Source organism: Apteryx rowi, unplaced genomic scaffold, assembly GCF_003343035.1.
Source record: "Apteryx rowi isolate R43461 unplaced genomic scaffold, aptRow1 scaffold_94, whole genome shotgun sequence".
NCBI classification, from domain to species: domain Eukaryota; kingdom Metazoa; phylum Chordata; class Aves; order Apterygiformes; family Apterygidae; genus Apteryx; species Apteryx rowi.
In genome coordinates this window covers 1412803-1436787 of record NW_020451249.1, presented here as the reverse complement: position 1 = coordinate 1436787, position 23985 = coordinate 1412803, and the positions used below count along the sequence as shown (strand labels likewise).

Here is a 23985-nt window from a genome sequence, read left to right as displayed (position 1 = left end):
AAAAGTCTACTGTTCTTTTTTAAATCGGAAGAGGAAGATGAGTCATTGGGCCAGAATTTTAAGCAAATTAAATACGTAGTAGCATCCATAACTTACACATGCTTTTTTCAAGTTACATGAAAATAGCTAATTAGATGCAGTTACATGTTATAATTAGTCAGCTTGGGGATTTAGGCAGTAAATATATTTTACAAATTAAGTATAAAGCCCTTTAAAAACAAAAAGCCTTCTGCCCCGTTCCTCCCCCAGCAACAAAATTTGACTACATGCTTAATCTCGAGCGCAGTGATTAGTGCCTCTGAATTCATTGCAGGATACCTTCAGCCCTCAGTGTTTCAAAAATTTACCTAAAATTGTGCTTGAAAATGCCAGAAGGTGTTTCAATGGTATTAAAAATGTAATTAAGAATTCCTGGTTGGATATATTCTGTCTGTAGAAAAAAACAAGGTACTCCTAATACTCTTTAACAAGTAGCTTTAATAGAGCAAAGGTATGTTTTACCTGTTGCTGAATTGACCTTAACTAATTAATGTCAAACTCCTGCAGCCGTTCTTGGCTCTGCATCCTAGTTCTCTTTCTGCCCAGAGCATTATTATATGGACTTCAACAGCAAATCCTTAGTAAGCGTATGCTTCAAGGAGCAGCACCTGCCTAGGGTGGCATGTGTTGCTTCCCAGATTTAGTAAGACAGCGGAGCTGTTACACAGGTCCAATACAGCAACCCTTCCTGAATAATGTATTCTGTAAAAGTGTTTTTGCTGGCATTATGAAAGAAAAAAGGCTACTTATAGACAGTTGTCTATTCAGTGGCTAGAGCAGACAGTTTGGCTGTGGTAATGTAAAAGTTAGTACTCGTGGCCTGAAGTATTTGGTAAGAAAAACCTTCAAATTTGTTTGAAGCTGTATCTTGATCTTGAGAGCAGCTGGCTGATTCTTCTGGGTTTTACATTTTCCTGTCCAGATGCGAGTCCTCTGCAACCTGCAGTGCAGGCGGCTTTTCTGTTGTGTTTGTAAGCTCTCGAATGCCATGCAGTTGTGAAACGATTATTTAGGTTGATTGGCTTCTGTGGCAGGTTAAAGTGCTGACAGTATCATTCAGTATTAACCAAAACAGTGTATGAGCTCAATTAAAAATTTAAAAGCTAAGATATACAGACAGGTTTTTAATATCTGCCTTGTTTTGGAGAAACATAAGGTCAGTCTGCAATTGAACTGAGCCAACCTGAGGAAACAGCAGAAACAAGAAAACTACTAGTCTGAATGGGGGTGAGCAATACAATCCCAACCTATTGCTTCTGATATGCTGCCRAAAACAAGCTAATAGTCTTGATTTAAAAAGAAAGCTATGTAATTATTTCCTGTGGAATATTGCAGTTCATAGTCTTCAGTCTCCATTTTAAATTAAAGTAGGATTAACTTTTCACTGAAAACTGATGTTATAAGCGTGCTTTTGATCTTAAATATTCTTTAAACTGGAGGAATCCTCTTTCTTACAAAGAAAAAGGACACTTCCAAGAGCATTTCTACYAGTGTTTCCTAGTTGGTATTGCTGCTGCTGACAAAAATTTCTTTATGTCCACGAAGCATTAGTTTCTGATGTGCTACTATGTATTTCCATATAGGCAACAGACAACCAGAAGACTTCTGCCTTGGTAACTAGTAAAACTGTTCTATTTGCTTATGAAGTTTCTTACCTATCCCTAATTTCCTTTTAAGCAGACCAAGGTGCTGTCTGCTTTTCTACTTTTAGTGATACCAGCAGAAAAGCAGATGGTGGACCCTGTTATGGGCCTGAAATGGGTCCTACTTTTGACGAGTCCAGCATATCTTAAACTTCAGAGTTCTGTTTTCTCCCTTTTATCCACAAAACCACCTCTGCCTTATGAAGAGAAAAAAGGTTGTCTTTTGCATTGACTCTTAAGGAACCATGAAGCTGATCTTCAGAGAAGATTTGAAAGAGGCCAGGAAGTGGAAATACGGAGAGCAGTGAGTGATATGACACACTGAATGCTTCCTAGCCAGAAGTTCTTGGGTCATGTATGACAGACCTGGTTTGGCCATCAGCTTCAGTTACAGAAATGAGGGAATTGTAGAGGCCCCTTTTTTGCTCTCTGTTCAATTTACCTCGTTATTTGCTTTTCTAAACAAAAGACTCGATGGCAATTAGTTCTCTCTCTTTTGTGTTTGTGTATTAGCCTGTCAGAGCTACTTCCAGTAGGATACTTGGTATACAAGAGAACTGGGTAATTGTGGAATGATTATTCCATTTGGAGTCCTTAAAGGCAGATCATTCAGATTTGGTTTTCTTCCTGCCACTCTAGGGACTTTTTTCCATTCTGCAGAGGGCCTTGATATCTACTTTTTCCTGATAAGAAATTAATGAAGGTTCACAAGACATTATCAAATAATGTAAATGAGGAATACATGTTACCGCTTTATGCTCACTGGCTTACTATGAAATCATTTCGATAAAAGGTCTTTTGACAAAATTCCATCTTTAGCCCAAGTTAAGCTTGATGAAGAAAGCATTATGCCTTGGTATTTCTTATCTGCTGAAGTAGTTCTTCCAGGTAATTATGACATCCAGGCAAACTCTCAAATACAGAGTTCGCAAGTAAATGCGTGGCTTCTCTACAAGAGTGTTTCAACAATTTTGGTATTGCTGTGGTCATTGCTAAGTTTGTAAGATACCATAAATGTACGAATCCTCTCTGGAATGCAATCCTTGATTCTGTGTGTAGGTCAAACTTAGAGAATGATTTGAAGATAACTTTTCTGGTATGGGAAGAAAAAAGATCTTACTGTGCTCTCCTATCAACCACAGTTATCCTGCATTCTTTTGGAGAGTGCATGATAAACTCTACATGAACGCTTAATTTGAAYCATAAGTTATGCAAGAAGCAAGTTTATATGTGTATAAAGGCTTTGGGATTGTTTAACACAGTGTCCTTATTGCTTCTCTTCTCAAGATGTTTTCTCAATCCATAACCACTGTATTGTGATGTTTGTCACTTAAGTTAAATTTAACTGACATTTGTATATTTTTAATTGTTTGTCTGCAATATACTTACCTTTAAAAACATATATGGTCTTCCTCTTCATGTTCTTTCCCTCCCCAGAAACAGTTTCTGTAAGTATGAAGATTACTTACCAGAGAGCATCTCTTATTGATGGGCCACAGTCCAAATAGTGTAATAATATTTCAATGCAAATTGGCTATCTCTTACTTTGAAAGGAATAGTCTGTGTGAGAGTTAATGTGTCATGAAGCAATCCAAGGTATGCTTCTGCTGGTTGTTAGAGCAAAGTTCAAGTTTAATGGTGTCTATCCTCTGAGTATTTAATGATTCAGGACCTCCCAGGTCAAAGTTTGAAAGTTCGAGTTTTGGAGGGTGAGGTCTCAGGGACGCTCCCCAAGTGGAATCTTCCTCTGAAGATGTCTCAGGGACAGATCAACGGTATCAGCCTTTTCTTGGCTTTAATAGCAAAGCTGTTTCAAGTTAATATTGTAGTACTCTCTACTGTTTGAAACTCACCCAATCTGAGGTCCTGGGCCATATCATTAATACCAAACTTGGCAACATGAAAGATGCTGATCAATACCTGAGTTTAGCTCTGGGTTCTCATTAATTTCATCTTGCTGTTTGTCTTACAGACCTCTGGCCAGCCATTTCTGTGTGCTTTGAAAACCTAATATTTGATGCTGTAGGTTTTCTTCAGGCCTCCAGCATTCCAGTACATGAATAATTAAAGTTCTGAGAAGCAGAAGGCTAGTGAAACAAAATACATTTAGTTCATTAGAAAACTTAGTGTTGTATGTTTGTGGTAGAAATGGATCAGTATATTTGGTAAGAGGGAGAGTGAATCTCTACTTAGCTTTTTTCATTCTCTGTCATATCCTAGATAAAAAGCTTTTTTAAAAAAAACAAACAAATGCAAAAACAAGAAGCTCTTTAAAAAGCAGACAAAAACACTCATAAGCTGCTCCTTATAAGCAATTTCTAAGCTTTTTTGTAATCAGAGGACTAGCTGACCTTTTCGCAGAAAATTTCTTGTGATTTCTTGTGCTTTGTTACTGTATCTGTGCTTTGAAATTACAAAAGGAATAGATAAACTTTTATTTCTGTCCTACCTCATTTTTGTTTGCCTGTGGTATGTGTGGGGAATATAAATATTGGCGGTTTGAGGGTTGAATGGGGAATTTGTTTCTGKTTTTTATTGTTTCAGGTTTTGTGCAGTCACTTTGTGGATTACCTTTTGATAATCTAATGGACACCAGTTGTGTACAAGTTGAGTAATGCTGCTTGAGGTAGTCCTTTATTTTAGAAAAATAAGAGGACATGGCCTATTTGTCTTTGCTTGTTTCTATGAAGATATAACTTCATGAATGAAACCAATAAATCTTTAAAATCTATAAGCAATTATGATTATGTAGTCTCCCATATAACAAATCACAGGAGCTCACTTATGAATTTTCTTTCTTAAAAATAGATTGTAGCATTTTTCATCTTTTTCAAGTACCATGTCTCAAGAGCTGCATTGAGTCAAAGTCCCTTGGCACTCAAATTTTGCTATCTGAATTCAATAGAACAGTATTTATCAACATGCCATACAAGCTGAAGCTATATGCAGTGATTTAATAAAAGAAAATAATTGCCTATTTACATATGGACTATAAACTACTTTCAGGCTGGATGTGGTAAATTCTTCCTAGGAGCTTCAGTGGTGTTCATTCTTACCCAGTTGCTCAGCTCTTGTGATGGGCTTCTGACTTGCAGTCTATCTGTACTTCTCATCTAGTGTCAATACAAAAAAGACTCTAGCCGCTCATGCATGGTCAGCCTTTGATTAAAAAAACTGCTAAAAAGGGCACTGTGTAAATCTATTCACAAAATCAAAAAGGAAAACCATATGCTGGCACAAATTATATTGATCTGCACAGTAGAACGTGCACAGAATGATGTTACTCCCAGAAAGATGGAAAGGGGATTTGATTTGATTTTTAGAATGCTGGTGTCAGTGCTAAAATAGTATGAATACTGCCCCTGCTGACACAAGGGAGGATTTAGCTCTAAGTCAACAGTTAGGATTCTCTTGGATTTTTTACTTTTCCAATAGGAACATAAGTGGCACATCTGGACTGGCACATTCATCTATCTAGTCCCCTTACCAGTTAACAGTAGCTTTCTCCATAAGTTTAAAGAGGGAGGTACAAAAATGTCCCACAAAGGAATATTGAGGCAACTTCCAAAATGAAGTTTTTCTGCTGCTGCCCATATATACTGGAGGAGAAAAAAGTTCACGTGATGACTGAGATGCTTCAGTCCTTTCCTTGACCCACTAGGAGTGTCTCAGGAGCCCTGGTCCTCTGTTCTGTGTAGATTTTCAAACTACACTTGAATCCTAAAGCATTTGAACCAGTCTTTCACTTGAATATGTAGGTGCTGACATTTTGGGAGGGAAAGGGCTAACCACAGAGTGTGGCCTCAGATGTCCTCTTTCCTCTTGCATGTAGGTACGGAATTACAGCCGAAGATTCCCTCTTTCAGAGGGAGAGGCTGGGCGAGGAATGACACGGAGAAAGCCAGAGGGTTTCCTACATTGGCAGGAGAGGGGAGGAGTAGTTTGTTCATTTCTGCCTTTGCAAAACTCAGTTCATCAGGTGTTTAATGCACTAAACATCAGCCAAATGGGTAAAAATCTCAGGCTAGAATTGGAGGGCACAGAAGTGAATAAAATGTCTTAACTTGCTGGATCTGTTTTACCTTGAAATTCTGGAACAGTAGGAAAAAAGCATTAGGTCTACTTATATTTGAAAAGGAGAAAAGACAAATTAGCAGCTAAGCAACAACTGCCAACAAGATTCAAGATGATGAGCTTCATTTACAGACTAGTTGGTTTTAATTTTTCTCCATTTTATTTTCTTTTCATACTAGTTTAAAACCTTGTGTAGAGATGCACACATTTGCAGTAAGAAAGAAATGCTGGAATATGTCCCTCAAAGCCTTTCCCTTTTTCTGCAATTCTGAATGAGTTGGGGAGGGGGAGGTTTGGGAAGCTAAAACAAATGTTAACATCTGAGAACCAGGAAATACTAATGATGATACAAGTTACTCCGGCATATGGGAAAAGAACTAGCTGGCCTGTAGCGGGGAGTTTCAGTTACTGAGAGTCGCCAGATGGGCAGAAGTCCTGGGATTATTGAACAACGTGGGGGAAGGTGCGAGTTATTTGGGGGAGGGAGAGTGCAGCATTTCCCTTGAGTGCTGCCTTGGGTTGTAAAACAAAACCCGGAATGAAACCTAACCCAAACGGCTGCTGCGTTCCCAGTAGCGCAGTGAGCTGCTGCTTATGGCCTGTTTGCAATAACAATCACTATCAAAGCGGTGAGCAACTTCACAGGCTTCTGAAAAGCTAATCAAAAGGGTAATGGGAAATACTGGCAGGCCTTTGCCTTGCAGGGTATCTCCAAAGGATGGCAAAGCAGCATCTTTTCTTCTTCTTCTTGTGCTGGAAGTTGACTAGAACCACTGCACAAACCCTCATGAACCAGGAGAAGATCCTGTTTGTTTTATCTTTAAGCTATGTTAGCTGTTATGCTGTCTGGACGTCTGTGTGACATGATCCCTGTTGTGTTATAATAAAGTTCGAGGTGGAGTTAATCACATAGCAGTACTTGCTGTGGCCTCTCTGCTATAGTAGTTCAAATGCAAGTCTCTGTGCTAACTACAGTTCTGTGCACGATTGATAACTATGTGCAGAATACTTCTCTTGTGTACAAATGAAAGCAGCAAATAAAGTTTTAAAAAAAAAACACTTAGGAAATTCAGTGATAGAAAACCTTTGCTAGTGAAAGAAATTGTTTCCTGCTGTCTGTTGCCCTTTCAGACCAGAGTTCAGCAAAATACAAAGATTCAAGTATTTCAAAATCGGATTCTTGGTAACCAGGAAATACATGCTTAGAGTTGTGTGGATATGTCCCAGTACTCTGCATGGTGCCATGAAACAGTTATAACGCACGTGTTTGTACCCTGGTTATGGGCTGCCACAGCCTCAAGGGGAGCCTCTTCCACAGTGCTGAAGTCTTAGAAACCTCCATTATCTTTCTATCCACATTTCCACGTTGCATTTGTGATATCATCCAACTCCCTAYTCCACTTACCTGCCTTTAAACCCAGTGTTTGCCTCATTTCCCAGGTAATTATGGATGAATCCCTATGCCCGGAAGTCTTCTGCGCCCCATAGCCAATGCAGCTTAGGAAGTCTAGCAGTGAATGAGGTGCATGCACGCACGTGCATGTGCTTTTCTCGGATCATTTTACTGGGAAGTGCTGGGAGAAAGGAGCAGAGGGAAAGGTCTCTCATAGGTCTGGTATCGTGACTGATACCTTGCCAGGCTGCTCCAGTCGGTTCCTGACCCCTGCGCAACAGCAAAGCCTAACGTAGCGAGCAGAGCTGGGATATTTGCAGATGAGCTCCCTTTGATTCATTCCGCACCTAAAGCTCAGATTTAAGATAGCCAGTGCGAGTATGTTTGCACTGTCTCCTAAATTTGAAATGCTAACTTTTTTTTTTTAATGTGCTGGTTTAGGAAACTTGAGTTTTGCTGAGTTCAGCATCCTGAAAGCACAACAGTATCATGTGGCCTTAATTCTGGATGAAGGTTTTTCTGGTCACGGAGTCAGTTACAGTGATACTGGTTAGAGTCAGCTCTTTGAGCAATTTCCTATGGTTTTGTGAGTAAATACAGCAAAGGTTCTGTTTTCGTTTTCCTTTTAAAAACTGCTCACTCCTGCTTGGTAGATGGCAGTTTTCTCTTCCTAAGTTTTGTGTGATCGATTGCTCTGAATAAAGTTAAGCTTCATGGCAGATTTAGGAAAGTTATTTAATAAAATCAACCATAGGTTAAATAGCAGTCCAAAGGCTAGCATGCTGGGAGATCAAATAACAAATTTATACGACTCAATGAATTTAACAAGAACTCTAGACTTTGTTAGACTAATGATATTTTTCATGGTTTTAACTTGTTGAGAGAAAATTACTGGGGCACTTTGTATCACATTAAAAATTGTCCAGACAATTGTCCATAGAAGCATGTTACTGCTGTATAATGAACTTTATTTCATGCTCTAAAACAGACTGAATCTTAGAGATTCAGTGCAGAATCTCTGCAGTCAGTGCAGAAATACCTACATAATGATTCACTTTGCTAATTGCAATTATTTTCCGGAGGATAAATTCACTGCAGCAATTATATTAACTGAACAAGTTCAGACCCGAACTTTAGCATGAAAGGTCATGTAACTGTCAGCGCAACAAATTCCATGAGGCAACCTAAAGTTTGTTATTAACCCACGCAGTAAAACAAAAATAGTTTCATTTTATGTTGACGGGTATTCCTATTTAGCTTGAATTACTCTAGAGGAATAATGAATAGATATCAGAGACAGTATTTGAATGCTATTTGAAACAGTTTCAGTAAAGTACCACTGGATTTGCTGTAAATATCCTGTTAAGTAACACTTGCATATCTATATGGCTTTCTTTGTCCTACTGCAAAAACATATGTCGCAGCAGTTGACACTAGCCTTTCTACAAATTATTTGCTCATCGGTCAGCTGTTTCACCAGCAGTATGGTGGTGAAATCCTCACTCAGTATCCACTTTACCAAGTTCTTCCCCGTTATGATAAATCTTAAGTAGGTATCATTCTAATCAGCATTCAGCATATTTTAACTGTGAGCACAACCAAGGGTGCCCTGGATTCTCTTAGATAAGCATACCGAGGTAGGTTTTTCTTCAAATGGCAAGAACAGCTTTGAACCACTTCAAAGCACGTTTAAATCTTTATGCTACTGTCTAGATAACTCATCGGTATCTGGCATGCAGAAGATTTATTCCTGTGATGTTCAGCATACAGTGTAACAGCAAGCTAGTACTGTAAAATCATTCCAAAAGTGTGAGAGAAATTCACTGAAAACTTAAAGTGGAGCAAGTCTCTGCAAAAAGAATAAGATATAGAAGAAAATAAGTAACAAACTGACATTATTCATAAGTTTAGGAATTTGCATTATTGTACTTGGGAATTCCATAGTGAACAGCTGAGGTAATCATAAAGGGAATGCTAATTCTGTGTTTTAAAGACCAGAAGGTACAAATATCTACAGATCTTTTAAAACTTGACACTTCTAAAAATTTTGGCTGCAGATAAATAAGAAGGCTGGAAGAGGAGGTCTTTAAAAAAGCCAAGATCTAGGTTGTAACAYTTTAAAAATCAACAGGACACAACAGAATTTTTTAAATGTCTAAGGTAAAGATTTCAGAACAGGTCATGATTGTTTCAGCTGGAGAAAAAACAAGCTCCAGGTTGGCCATGGAAGAGCTTTGGCTGGAGTCCCGCTATGGGGAATAGAGAGATGCTAGGCTGATGAAACCAGATGCCTGAAACAGTGTGTTGCTGTGATTTTTGTAGTGTAACTGTTTTGTCATGCAACTTATATTAACAAAAAAGATAAACACATCTGAGTCTTAAGTCTATAGTCTTGAAAACAGGTAGAAATTTTGTAAACTGTGTTTTCTCAGAAACAAAATGGCAGGGCTCTGGATTTTGCTCGTTTGACCTGCCCAGTGAAAATGTAATATGTACAGTGAGCTGTATATACACAGCTTTTCATCTGCAAAAAGAGGGACGATACTTGGCTACTTGCTATTGAAGTTATTAAAATAAATCCATACAYGTTTGTGTAGCGTTCTGTTCCTATGCTGATGAGTGCAATGATAAGGCCATGAAGAAATTAAGAGTTTTACATTTAGAGTATTGGTTGGGTGATGGTCGAAACTAAGCCAGGAGCACGCTTTGAAAGATAATTGAAAGCAACGTGGAACAGTTACCTGTTCAGTGAGTACCAGCCCTCCTAAAGGCTGAGGGAGGCAAGCRTGAAGCATATGCCTGTAACACTGCCGGAAGTCAAATACTCTCAAAGCACATTCTGGCACTACCAAAGAATAATCACTTTAATGTGCGTTTAAGAATATCCTTCTCATTCTTCTCATTTCTTTGCTTTCTCATAGTAAGTGTTGAAAAAGTGGAACTAAAGGGACTGGCACACAAGAAGAATGAAAGAAATGTTGAATATTCCTTTGAGGTGAGTTTTGGTGATTGGCTTTTTTGCACCCTTAGGGAAGGGAGAGTAACACTTAAAAAGGAATTAAAGAAATTCTGAAACCTCGTTGGTAGTTCACAGAAATTGATCTACTGGAGCTCCTCAGGGATAGATGCTGGTCATTTTTTTGTGTGATGTGGAAGAAGTCTTAAAATTGCTGTTGACTGAAATTTGTGGATGATGCAGATTGTCTGGTAAGTGGGACACAGACAAACAAAATTCACTCTAATGCAGCCAGTTGTGACCAAGTATGCATTTAAGAAAGCAAAATAATTCATGTCTCAAGTCCACAATGGGAATCTGTGTCCTGGAAAGCTGAAACTAAAAAGAATTTAAATCTTATTCTGGACAAACAAGAGAACTTGGACTCTTAGGGCAGTGTTGTAGCAAATGGAAACCCTGTGCCTATGGGAGAAGAGGTAGAATGGTCATTTTTCTTTGTATTCAGCACTGAGGGGAAGGTGAGAATGTGGCATATCGTTCAGATGTTACTGTTTTAAAAAGGATTTTGAAGAGTTTAGAAAATAGCTATGTAAATTATTCAAGTCTAGTACTAGGAAAATGCCATGTAGTGAGAGACTTCACTGGAACATGACTTCAGTATTATATAAAAGTGTGTTCAAAAGAAAAAATATATATATTAAAGGGGTCATTAGTGTAACAGAAAAAGGCATAACAGGAACCATTCACTGAAGACTGAAGCCAGATGCACTCAAACTGGAAATGAGAACAGTTTTTGGAATGAGAGGTTAGCCACAAGCTACTAGGAGAAGTGCCCCCCCTCCCCTTCGTGTGGCTTTTGGTGGTTCAGTTTGTAAAACAGTGAAGTAATACGATTGCTCACAGTTTCTCTGAACTTACGATCTCATTCTCTGAAAACTTGTGTTAATGGTGGAAGACTGGATTCTGGAGAGGAAGAATGACAAAATGCTTTTCTCCTGTCTGGTTTGAACAACGTATTCCAAAACTCAGAACGCAAAGCCCAGAAAATGTCTCTGCTTTACTTAATGAAGCAGCAGAGCCAACAGTGAGAAAAGGAGAATCTGGAAATGGACAGGATATGAACAGCAGAATTTCAAATATCTAACACTTTTACCAAAACAGTTGTTCTTTAAAGCTACTACATTAGATAGAGCAGCAGTTTGCTCTCTGCTCGTGACATTGACAGTGTTAACCTCTGCATGACTTGATTCACTGATAATGTTCTAAATTGTCTGAATTGTAAGTATGCCAAATATCATCAATATTAGAAAGCATTTTTGAGGGTTTTTTTAAATTGTTATCAAGTATGTAGCTGTGTGAACTCCAGTTGCGTGTTAGGATCCCATGGACTATCTTTCCCATTATAAATTCTTGTATAAGTATCAAAAAATTACTTGTATCAGTAGAGAGCAACATTTCATTAGACAGCTTGTAAATGTCTGAAAGCACATTGCATAGTTTAGCTGAGCTAATAAATTGCTGTTTGCTGGTTTAGAAACCCAAGTGGTAAAGCTTTTGTTTAGTAGCCTTGTTGCTCGGAATAGGAGGCCAATAGAGAGCAGTTTGGTGTTTTCAACATTACTTGGCATTGCTGCTGTTCCCTGCATTTACAGGTCACATTATTGTTTTGTAAGTATTGAAAATTATAACAAGTTTTCAAAGGAAAGAACCAGAAAGAAAAAGAAATATCTCCTATATTTTCTGAAACTTCTTGTGAATCTTAAAAACCATACTAATTTATCATGAACTTAAAAAAGCATACAGGCTTTGTAAAACCAGAAACTGCTTAGGTTTTCTTTCTTCTTTTCTTTTTTTCYTACTTTTTGTGTAACAGCTCTGCAGAGAGGAAATTCCTCCATTATGTAATATATTTTGAAATACTCTCCTCTCACCAGTCTTTTTGGCAGCATTCTGGTGGCTGGAAAATCTTTGTGTATGTTTTGAGTTGTCATTGAAACTGGTGTCATGTGAGAGAAAAGCTTCCTGATTCTGAAACACATAAAAACAGCTTCTTCCCATATATAACTGCTGAAGATTCATATGCCTTCCAAATGCATTGACTAGATAAGTCCGAAGGAACTTATCATTCATTAGTAATGCTAGCCAGTCTCTTCTGATATTCTTTATGCCAAGAAAGCCTGACTTTTGGCTCAGTTAAACTAATCATTTACCAACCAATAAGTACCTCTATATTTGAGAATGTAATGACTTAATACAGAAAGCATATGGGAAGAGATACTGAACTGTTTCCTTTTTCTAGGGCATATGCAAGATGGTGTCTGAAGAGCATGGCTAGAACAGGAACATTTGCAAGGTTTTGCTTTTTTGGCAGTGGGGTCTTTTGCTGCCATTTTCAACTTTGCGCTGCATATGGAGTTGATTAATTATAAATAGGCACTGTTGTGCTGCGATGAGTTGTTCATACTGTACAACGGATTCTACAAACCAGCTGTTTTCTTTAACAATAGGAAGAAAAAAATTTCCATTAGTTTGTAGTCTCTTTCTTAATACTGGATGTCTGCAGTGTGCAGCGGCTGTGTAAACGATGAAGTGCTTTTTTAAGAATTCAGAACAGTTGTTAAGTATAATAGCAGCTAGCAAGAATCAGACAGGGAGGGAGGACTGAGTAATAGTTACTTGTGCACAGAAAAGTTTTTCCGTGTTGATGCCACACGTTACACACTTTCTTTCACATAGTGGGTGAAATAAACATCTGATACCTATTTTTGAGCTTGAGCTGTTAAGACCACCCTTAAATCCCTGACTACTGTTTACTAAACCGAATGCATTTCACTTTTTAAGGTCCTGTGGTCTGACTCTTCAGTGACGTTGGTAACCAAATCTTCCATTGAAGTGACTGAATTTATTTCAAAGGTAAAGGAGTTATGAAGTGTACTTTGAAAATGCAGGAATGTTTTGTACCAATATGTAATTTTGTTCAATGTCATTTTTCTAAATGTACTGACATAATGCAAATAGATTGAATTTCATAAAATATTTGACTTGTAAATTGCTGTTCCTTGAATCTTATATAACTGGTAACAGGTCTTCTTTTCACTTATTTTTCTATTTGAAATATCCTCCACCTTTAGCTGTCTCAGCTGTATCCAGAGGAAAACTTGGAGAAATTCATTCCTTGCCTAGCTGGTCCAGATTCATTTTACCTAGAACGGAACCACATAGACCTGGAATCAGACCTTCGGTATGCTGTTTTGTTGTGTGCTTGTTTTTTAACTTGCCATTTGGCTTTTCTCACAAAGTGGAAGAAAGAAACAGGAGATGGAAATGTTATGGCTGTATTCTAAATTCCTTTCAAGAACTTAGAGCCCGATTCTGCAGACCTTATTCCTTGATGTTTTGCTAATTTCAGTACATAAGAATTTTGCAGAGATTCTTTATTCAGAAATAAATACGGTCATAATGTACTTTATTAAACTTTCTGGAGGGTTAACTTTTCTTCAGCACTTTGGTAGAAATCAATATGGGAGCAATGGCTTTGCAAAAGATTGGTTTAAGCTCCAAAAATAGCCAAAACTGGTTTAAAAAAAAAAAAAGAAGAGAAAACACAGGGAAAAGCAGTTTCCTGAATAGTCTTCCTTCTGTATTGAGGGCTGGGTTGTGGGGATCTTTTATTTTTTTGTTATCCCTTCAGGCAGTTTTATATTATTTTGTCCCAGGTTTTTTAGGTTGTCGTGGCATTTATTTTACTTTAATTTTTAAAAGGTAGGTATGCTTCTTTAAAATGCTTTGTGTATACCTTTGTAGCCATTAAACTGTTGGTAACCCTTAACAGTTAAGAAATTTTTGAAGCCTTAGATGGTACCTCCTCACATTATCACAAATTACCTGGCCATTATCTAAACTAAACCATTTTGAAAATCATCAGCCATGGAAGGTCACATCATCTCTTTCTTTTTTAAATATTGAAATCATTTTGCTAGGATAATTTGAGGAGCAGAAAATAATTTCGGCTATTACTGTCTTTATCAATGCTAAGTATGAAATAGCATTTAAAATATGAAATCACATTTTTTAGAACTTTTCCTAAACGCCTAGTATCCCTAATCAAGACAGACGTCTGCCCCCCGTTGCCAGAGCCGTAGTGGATATTGTTTTTCCACAGTCAGAGCCAGCAGGTGCATGCCTAGATTATTTTTAATGGMAGGCGGTGTTAACATTTCAAACAGTCCCTTCTGTGCTTTGAGGATCACGGTCTATTGAGGAGCATTAGGCAGGATAAGAGAGAGTGCCTGTCGCTTGCCGCTGCTGCTGTTTAGCTAGCAACAGTCTCTACAAATCTAGGTTAATAGAGCAGCAATCTGCGTTTACACAGCAACGGTTGTATCTTAGGAACAGAGGCAGAGGGAAGCTGTTTTGTTCAGTGCTACGTATTTGAAAAACTCAGAAATGAACTGTGAATTTTCAAGGTAGAAAGCACATTCATGTGTGTATGTGTGTATAGTTGTATTAATTTTTTTACCCAAAGGTTTTTTTAAATTACATATATAAAGATATGGTCAAAATGTTCTTCTTTTTAACAACTTTTTATATGTTTTCAAATCTATAAGTTTGGCAAAAGAGAGAATCAAGTTTGCATAACAACAAGAAGTCTAGTAATGTCAATAGAACATACTTTATACTTTACAAAGTTTTAGAAGATTACCTTTTTTATTTCCCTCAAAAAGGCTCAGCAATTCCAGGGAAAATGTGACATAAGTTGTATAGCCATTTCCCCTACATTGCCAGACTCTACATCTGCTGTTTATCTCAAAGAGGAGGAAATAAAACAACAGAAGATACATCTATATTTTATGGTCTTTGGTTTCACAATTTGAGAGGAAATTTTCAAGTTTATACTCGCACACTTTTTCTTACAAGTGTTCACTCTTTCAGCCGCACATACTCTTAAATTTAGCATCTTTAACTAAAACTTTAAGCAGAATGAGGGCAACATAAAACAGTAACGTGAGTTTAAGTAGCATTAAGGATAAGAATATTATGTGCTTTTTAAGTGTAGTTTGATGCAGAATTTCCTGGTGTTCTTAACCTGAAAGGTCCCCAGTACCAATTTCAAAAATTTTTTTATAGTCTACAGTCATGATTGCATAAGGAGCTGCAATTCAAATATAACAGAATGGGGGGATTTGTTTGTTTTACACAAACATGCAGGTATTTGGCACCATTACCTTCCCATGTGGTGAAAAATGACCATGTCAGAAAGTTCTTCAGCACTTCATCACCTTCACAGCAACTTCAGAGTTCAAGTAAGTTTAAATAAAGTTTGGGGTTTTTTTACTGAATTACCTTCAATAAATTGATGCTATTTTTAACTTCTGTTCTCTGTTTTTAGATCCTGGCAACCCCTCCATTTATAAAGTAGGAACTACGCTGGGAACATCTGGAAGGTATGATAGCTGGTTTATATTTGTTCTGGTTAGTTGTAAAACCCCTTTACATAGGTAATTATTTGTCTTTCCTTGAATGTTTGAGTCTGTACTTTCATATTAATCTGTAGAGTTTTTAGTATGTTGAAGATTTTAAGAATCTCTAGCTTCAGCATGTGGTCTGCTCAATAACCGCTATATGGTGGGGGAATACGGGTGTAAAAGGTACTAGCATTTCTAGTGTTGTCATTTGTTCTTTCTTTAAGTGTCTCAAAAAACATGCTGTATAATAATAACTGCAGTAGCTCAGTCTGGTTAATTGGTTGAAGAGAAGATCTGGAGTGAGTTGATCACAAAGGCAACAAAACTTAGATAACAGACAACTGAGTTTTGCGAATCAAAATATAACATGATCTAGTTACTGGAAATGCAAGATAGAATTCAACTTCAGCTTCAAAAATAAAGCATATAAAATATAATTACCATTGGACCAAGGTTGCTAGGGTTGTGATGGATTCTGTCATCACGGGCAGTTATGAAATCAGCAGTGGATATCTTGTCTTGAGAAACATGCATGTTCAAAGAAACATTTAGGGAAGCCTTTTGACCAGCGTTACACAGGAGATGAGATCAGACGATTGCCGTGTTCCTGTTGACAATGTGCTCTATGAAAACCTGTTCTAAGCAGCGTTTCTCAGAAAGCTTGAAATTGTAACTACTAATTGGCAGCAAATCTTCACCGTTGAGCTGTAGTGATGGATGATTTCTTTGTGATCCACTGCTTACTACATAAGTCATACCGGTCTCAATCTCTGTGACTTCCACCAGCTGTGTTCTATATTCACTCTTGTTCACATGCCAAACACTCCTGAACGGCAAGCGTCGTTTCTTTATATAGCTGCATGGAACCTAGTACAGTGGGTCCTTGATTGGGAGACGCTAAATAGAATACATAAAGTGAATAACGATTGACCTAATTGTAAGCACAGATGTGGTCATCCCTAACAAAAGTCTCTGGGGGCTAGGGAAGACTAGAGGGTCTCTGCTAGGGCTTCTTTTTTCTCTACAGCACGTTTGAATGTTTCCCTGTGCAGCAGTGGTTTTCCTTCCAGGGGGAGGAAGGAAAGTGAGCAAGGGACCTGCAAGTCAGCCTTGGGAAAAGAAGGAAAGAACTGCTCTTACCTTTTGTAAGGTTTTAGCAAATCTAGAACCCTGGTCATTCTTAAGAGGAAATTTTCATTTTCTCCAACAAAAAACAGAACCCTCCAAGGAGCTAATGTTATTTTTCCACTTCCACATGTAAAAAACCTACTCCATAGATTATATTTGGGCTTCTTTTTAATACTACAAAGTTCAACCATGGCCATTATCTGTAAGCCTTGTTTTTTTAATTACAGAGAGGAGTAGAACATATGTTATTTGTGATTGCAGAAGGAAAACTGTGCTTAATTGGAAAATATGATTTACTATTTGCCATAAACTGTGCTGCTTTTATTATGCTGTTGAACAGCATAGAATTCCAAAGGTACAGATCGGTAACTTGGATCAGACAGTGCAGATTTTACCGTGAATCCAGGAGGTGGCACATTTTTACGAGCATGGCCGTACTAGCTGAACTCTGGGCGACCCGGATTCAACGTGCTAACTCCAATTACGTTACTATTTTGCAGACCTATATGTGGCGTGGCCGGCATTCAGTCTTCTCAGAATCACGTTCAGCACCCAGCTGCCGCTCCCGTTGCACTACCCCACTGCTCCCATTCGGGAGGCACCGGCTCGTCGCTGGCCTATCGCACCCAGATGGACGCCTCTTCACCCATGCTGATGTCTTCCAGTCCGCAGACCCCCCAGACACAGGAGCAAAACGGGATCTTAGACTGGCTCAGGAAACTGCGGTTGCACAAATACTATCCCGTCTTCAAGCAGCTCACGATGGAGAAGGTAGGGTAGAAGACTGAATAAGCAAAGGGAGCTGGCTTTTAAATCATCTGTACGTCTGTACCGCGTAGAGAGGCTGCAGACATCCGCGTTTGGAATTGCAGAAGTTACTCGCGGATACTGTAAAGATTTGCACTCTCTTGGAGCAATAGTATTTTGATGAAAACTTCCTTCCTRTTTTTGATCTGTGCTATGCCCAGGGCCTGGGCTGGTAGTTGCTACTTGTTTCAGGGTTCTTTATTGGATGCTTGAACATCCAACTTGAATGCTGATTTATGAGCTCTGCTTTGGCTCCCTGTTCATATCTTTGATGTGCAGTAGATAACTAAAATTTGTTGCTTTTTTGTTGCTGCTTCTTGATTGATTTTTCYTCCCAAAATATTTAGTTATCCTAATATTTTTAAAAATAGATTCACAAAGACTTCTGTCATGAGCATTAGCGTGTGCATGTACCTGCGAGTGAATGTGAGATTTTTGTTTTCTATGAAAATTCATGTGGAAAAATGGTCGTTTATTTATTTGCTTGGCCAGAGTCATGAGTGTTATTGATGTGTGCTGGATTTTAACTAAATAGATGGAAATACTTTGTACAGTATTTATCCAGCTCCATCTGTAACAGCTGGGAAGTAAAATTCACGTCTTCTCCTTACTGTATTTTAGCCTTGAACGCCCTCCAGTGGACAAAGTGCTTAGGTTAAGTCAGCGCTAAATTGGGATAGCTTTGTGATGATTATAGTACATTCTATTTATTTAAGGATAATGTGTTACCAGCGCCTTCTATTTTGATTTCCTTCACTCAGTGAGGGAAAATAGAGAGAGTATTTTTCTTTAATGAGCTAGCAAAACTGCGCATATTTTAGTGTGCTGGCTTTTTTCCACAAAAAAAATCTATGCATGGATCAGTATGCATATTTTGCTGACCTTTTATATTTTCATTTCATTRTGTTTTCATTTATATTATAAATGGATATATTTTATTGTCATATCATTATATTTTATATTTTATTATAAAATTTAATTTCATTGTATGTTTTCAAAAAAACTGATGGTATGACCACACATTGATTTCTGTGTTAAATGTCATAACTGGGAAAACTACAGGATTTTTTTCTTAACAGAACCAGATTCTTAAACTCATTTACAGTGTGAAGTAGTATTTTAATATGCACATGGATTACTTTGTAATAAACACCTTGTGTTTATTGCAAATTGTTAATATATGCAAATACYTGATTAAATTTGATCTACAGATGTTCTTTCTTTCATCCAMGTTTCCCTCTCTTTTATTCTACACYGAGTCTATAATTTAAAATTGTAGCAGAATTTCTTTGAATTAACATATGTTAAAAAAAGGCTTTAAAGGTGCATTTCTGAATAGATATTTACTAAAAATGTAAATAAAAATATTTCATGGCTGTAAAACTAAATACATACTTTTTTTTTTATTAAAAGTTTCTGAGTCTTACTGAGGAAGATCTGAATAAGTTTGAATCCCTCACCATGGGAGCAAAGAAGAAACTCAAGACCCAACTGGAGTTGGAGAAGTAAGTGGAAAAAAAACTTGTTTGCTTTAAATTCTTAAGCTATGATTTCTAATCCAGGTATTACAATGGTCTTTGCTTTTCACACAATAAACCTACCAGGATTCCCACCTGTAAATCTGGATAATACTTATCTTCCTTACTGTGCTGCTGGGTTGGTTGCTTTGAAAAGCTCCTGAAACAGTGTCTTACCAGATAATATTTATCACTTACTGTTTTACTGTTGGCTGTTCAAGGCTTTGATAAGATAACCAAATGTAAAGAATTTGTGAACTCRGTTTTAAAAGGACATGAATAACTCAGTCATAACATAGATACAAGTCTTTGTCGTGTTGACAACTCTTCTGACTGGGAGGACGTTTCTGAAATAATTTACAAAAGATATGCACGGTAATAGTGCTGCTGCCACGATGGTACATGCAAARCCATGTTTGTAGGAGGGCGATACGGTATCTTTTTATTGGGCAGCCAATATTACTGAAAAAAMCAGACAAGCTTACTGGGTACCTAAACCTGTCCTCAGAACTTCTGGGTTTTGTGTTCTTAGTAGTTTCTGACATAATAAAGTGTCCCTGTCTAGATTTTGGACTTACCACCTACCTGAGATTCATGGGGTGGGAGGGAATCAGAAAGGTGGGTCAGAGTTGCCAGATGACACATACAGAAAAACTCCGGATGCCCAGCAGGACATTTTCTTCACAAGGCCTGACAATGTCCTGGCTCCTAGGCAGTGTAGACGGAGCTCAGCTACTTTCAGAGCTTCCTTGGTGCCCTGCTGTGGCCTGCAGCATCCATGGCAGCTGCAGCCACTCGGCCTCCGCTGACTGCCAGAGCTCGGCCGAGGACTGCCACATCATGCATCCAGAATCTGGATTTCTAACATTTTATTGGGACAAATCACTGAAAATCAGGGCTGGTAGAGTTTTATTAGAAAAGCAGGTAACCCTAGCTTCAGGAAGAACACAGTTTGATAGGGTGAAGATGATATAAAGAGAATCAATGCTCTGTGCAATGCTGATAGCCTTTTGGGGCAACTGATGCAACAGATTGTGCGTATATATCTCTGCATAGACGGAAACGTTTATTCTGAAACTGTTGCAGTTACTTAAAAAGCAATTAAAAAATCCAAATCCATGCCCGTTTATCAAAACTCCTTGACAGCATTTTTTGTCAGTCTTAGGTTTTCCAGACTGGGTTTGCTAAAATAGAAATTTTGCATTGCATTTGGCTTCTCTTTGTTTTTGGTATGCATGGCTAGGTTTTGAGACATGCTTACATAATGTGTGATACAATTTAGTCGTCTTTTTGTGATGTTCTATCTTGTACAAACGAGATGACAATAATCAGATGACAAAAAGACCAGTGAAACTGCTGGCAAGAAGCTATGGCCAAGATTGATATAATTTCCAAATGTTTCCGTTTGAAATTAGCATAACTTTTAATGGACTGTTCAGTGGACTTAGTCTGCTTCAGTTTCGTTCAAAAATTGATTTATCTGTTGATGTGCTTTAGCCAATTTTTGTTTCTTTACAATGTTTCTCCACCACTTTCTAGAGAAAAATCGGAGAAACGGTGCCTAAACCCCACAACACCTTCTTCAGTTACCAGCAGCGGCGTGGCAAGGGTTCCCCCTACTACGCATGTAGGGCCTATCCAAAGCATTCGTGGCAACCATGCTGCAGGTAAGAATGAGGAGCAGAGGGTAGTGCTGGGCTCTCAGGGATGAATGTCCCCTTGTACAAGAGCAAGCTCATTGCTTTACTGCTTTTCCACCAACCTATTGTAAGCTTTATCTTCCAAAATGCCATTGGCTGTGTAGGGAGCAATGAAAGTCTTATTCCTGTTTATACCGAGTGCAGTAACAAGTAGTTGCCTTTTCATGGTTTCCATGTGAATGGCTAGCTGCACCGGTAAGCCACTGTTACCTCTCCAGACTCCTGCTCCTTAGCTAATGCGAATCTCTGTAAATTCTGAGCTTCACTGCATGCTAGCTGGTGTTGTGAGACAGGCTCAGCGGTTGTAACTACGTTCTGTCGATCAGGTGTTGCCACTCTTGTTTGCATTTCCTGATTTCTTGCACGCGCTTTATCTGCAGAGCTGCGGGTGGATGTGGATCAGCCAGCCCACCCGCTGCCCCGGGAAGGCAGTTCTTCCGAGTACTCCAGCTCTTCTTCCAGCCCCATGGGGATCCAGACGAGGGAAGAGAGCTCAGACAGCGCTGAGGAGAACGAGAGACGTAAGCAGAAACAACCAAAGAGGGTGCTTGTGCTGATCTGCTTTGTCTGGTGAAGCAATTGTATTTATAGATGTTTCTGTCCCTAGGTTTAGAGATTCACTTAGAGGGTTCAGAAAAGGAGAAGCCAGTGATGTTACTGAATCATTTCACTTCGAGCTCTGCCAGACCCACAGCTCAGGTCTTGCCAGTGCAAAATGATGCAGGCTCCAATCCATCCGGTCACCATGCTTTGCCAATGCAAATGATGTCAGCGGCCTCTACTCATATCACCCCCATTCGAATGCTAAATTCAGTGCATAAATCAGAACGTGGCAATGCAGACATGAAGCTACTTTCATCGTCTATGCATTCACTGCTGTCTTTAGAAGAAAGAAATAAAGTTTCTCCTGGACCTAGAGGCAGCATAAAAATGGAAAAGAGCTTTGGAAATACAGTGGTGGATGTAATGTCTGCATCTTCTCCCCATCAGCCCTTGCAAGTGCTTTCAGGGGCTGCTGAGAACAGTTCACCTACATCTACTATTAACTTTGGTCCTCGAACCAAAGTCGTACATGCTTCAGCTCTGGACAGAGTGATAAAAACAGCTCAGCAGCCAGGATTAATAGTAGAGACAAGTACTGCTGCCACTGTAACGTCCAGCACAGTCTTCCATGTGGCTCGCCCACCCATCAAACTCCTGGTGTCTTCTTCTGTTCCTACTGATTCTGCCATTGCCGGACAGACTTCCTGCTCCAGTAATATGCAAATAACGGTGTCCCCTGCAATAATAAATCCCCGGACTGCTCTCTATACAGCCAACACCAAAGTTGCCTTTTCTGCAATGAGCAGCATGCCAGTGGCGCCAATGCAAGGCAGCTTCTGTGCAAACAGTAACGCAGCCTCCTCCAGCAGCCACCCCTCCACGTCATTTGCAACCATGGCAAATCTGCCCAGCTGCCCTGCGCCCAGTTCCAGCCCCACACTTTCTTCTGTTGCTGAGAACAATTTCTACAGCAGCAGCAGCAGTAGCAGCAGCAGCAGCAGCAGCAGCGGCTCTGCAGGGAGCATCCCAGTACCAAACCAGAACCACCACCACCATCACCACCAGCAGCAGCAGCCGCAGCCGCCTGGGTGCATGGTGTGCAGCTCCTGTGGGTGCAGTGGGAACTGTGGTTCGAGTGGGATGACCGTCAGCTACGCTAACTATTTTCAGCACCCCTTTTCAGGACCTTCAATGTTTACTTTTCCATTTCTGCCCTTCAACCCTTTGTGTAGTAACGGCTATATCAACACGCAGCAGTACAACAGCAGCACGACTTTTCCAGTGGTCCACACTGCTTACAACAGTGGCCTAGCACCGGACTCTGTAATGAGCGGGCAGTCCACGTTTGCGGTACCGCCAATGCAGAACTTTATGGCAGGGACGGCAGGGGTGTATCAGGCACAGGGAATGATGGGAAACAGCAATGGTTCGAGTCACAAAAAAAATGGGAATCTCTCCTGTTACAACTGTGGGGCCAGTGGTCACAGAGCTCAGGACTGCAAACAGCCTCCGATGGATTTCAATCGACAAGGTAAAAAGCAGCCGTGGGGCCTGACGCGGGAGCTGGCTTACGTGCAGAGGGCTGGGTTTTTGCCAAAGGGAATTGCTGCGCACCCGAAGGGCAGAAGGCAGCGTGATGGCAGTGGCTTGTCTTTACATTCAGTTTTCACTTACTTACATAAAAAAATCTTGTTCTTGGAAGTTGGTGGGTTTGAGCTAAATTTACAGAAGTTGACGCTTACTTGTGCACAGATCCAGGGCGAGGGAAAAGGCCCGATTAAGGCCTCTCCTGCGGTTTGGGTAAGACTACGCTGCTCTGCAGGTCTGGTGCTGATTTCCTGCGAGGGCTGGAGCGCGCGCTGGGAGAGGGAGGGAGTTTCCGTAGACAGACTGCAGCAGAACTTTTGCTGCTTATTAATTTGTAATCCAAGCGACCTTTGGTTATCATTTCAAGTTCTCCTGGGAGTTTACAAGCTGAGCATCTCTGTTGCCCCTTCCCCTTCGTTTCCCAAAACAGTTACATAAATGAAGGATTGCTCTCCAAATCCCCGTGAAGGTCCTGTGTTGGTGTATGCGCTATGCTTACTCCGCAGGGCATGGTTTTGCACTGCTGCAGCATGGGCTGCTCCTAGGAGGGACTGGAAACCCTTAATTCAGGGCAGGAAACAACTGAGAGAGAAATGTGACTTTACGAGGAACACTTTCCAGTGCCTTTTCTTATTTTGACTGACATATTGTTTTAAGATCATTTGCATGTGGTATAAACTTTAAAAACAAAATATAAACTTTTGACTGGAGCAAATAATACTTTACATCATGTCTTGCCTATGACATAAGCCTGTATTCATTTTTATACAATGCAGACCAGGCCTTCAGCATTTGAGTATTATAAATTAACAAGTGACCAGTTTTGAGGCAGCAATTTCCAGCAGTGCTAAAATGTAAATAATTAGTGGAGTTTCTGTGACTAATATTGTGACAGTGGCCAATTGGAAAAAAATGTCATTTCCTCAGTCAGTCCTAATTCAGAGAAATTCAGCAATGTAGTCTGCTTCCTTTTAAAGCTGAATTTCATTTAATTAATTACATTCCCAGACTAAGTTTTGCCTGCCCTAAAACTGTACGAGTGAGTAAAACTATGTTTTTATTTTCATTTCTGCTGGCAGTGGGCATTTGCTTGTTAGTCTCTTCTGGTGGTGAGGTTGGCTGCTGTAAYGTTG

The 23985-nt window shown here is 39.3% G+C and overlaps 1 protein-coding gene across 4 annotated transcripts in view; it reads left to right on the top strand.

Annotated features, from left to right (window-relative positions):
- Positions 1 to 23985, top strand: part of ZCCHC14 (zinc finger CCHC-type containing 14) — a 56993-nt gene that overhangs the window by 28548 nt on the left and 4460 nt on the right. For 2 of the 4 annotated variants that reach the window (XR_003257911.1, XM_026092062.1), the window contains exons 3-12: positions 10071 to 10144; positions 12947 to 13018; positions 13237 to 13346; positions 15314 to 15408; positions 15495 to 15549; positions 17199 to 17469; positions 18919 to 19010; positions 20562 to 20689; positions 21103 to 21243; positions 21330 to 22796. Coding sequence is in view for 3 of the 4 variants with exons in the window: in XM_026092062.1 (XP_025947847.1) it covers positions 10071 to 10144; positions 12947 to 13018; positions 13237 to 13346; positions 15314 to 15408; positions 15495 to 15549; positions 17199 to 17469; positions 18919 to 19010; positions 20562 to 20689; positions 21103 to 21243; positions 21330 to 22796 (2505 nt within the window). In the remaining variant the exon portion in view is untranslated. The remainder of the gene's footprint in view (positions 1 to 10070; positions 10145 to 12946; positions 13019 to 13236; positions 13347 to 15313; positions 15409 to 15494; positions 15550 to 17198; positions 17470 to 18918; positions 19011 to 20561; positions 20690 to 21102; positions 21244 to 21329; positions 22797 to 23985) is intronic. The other 2 variants (XM_026092063.1, XM_026092064.1) reach the window with 1 other exon arrangement.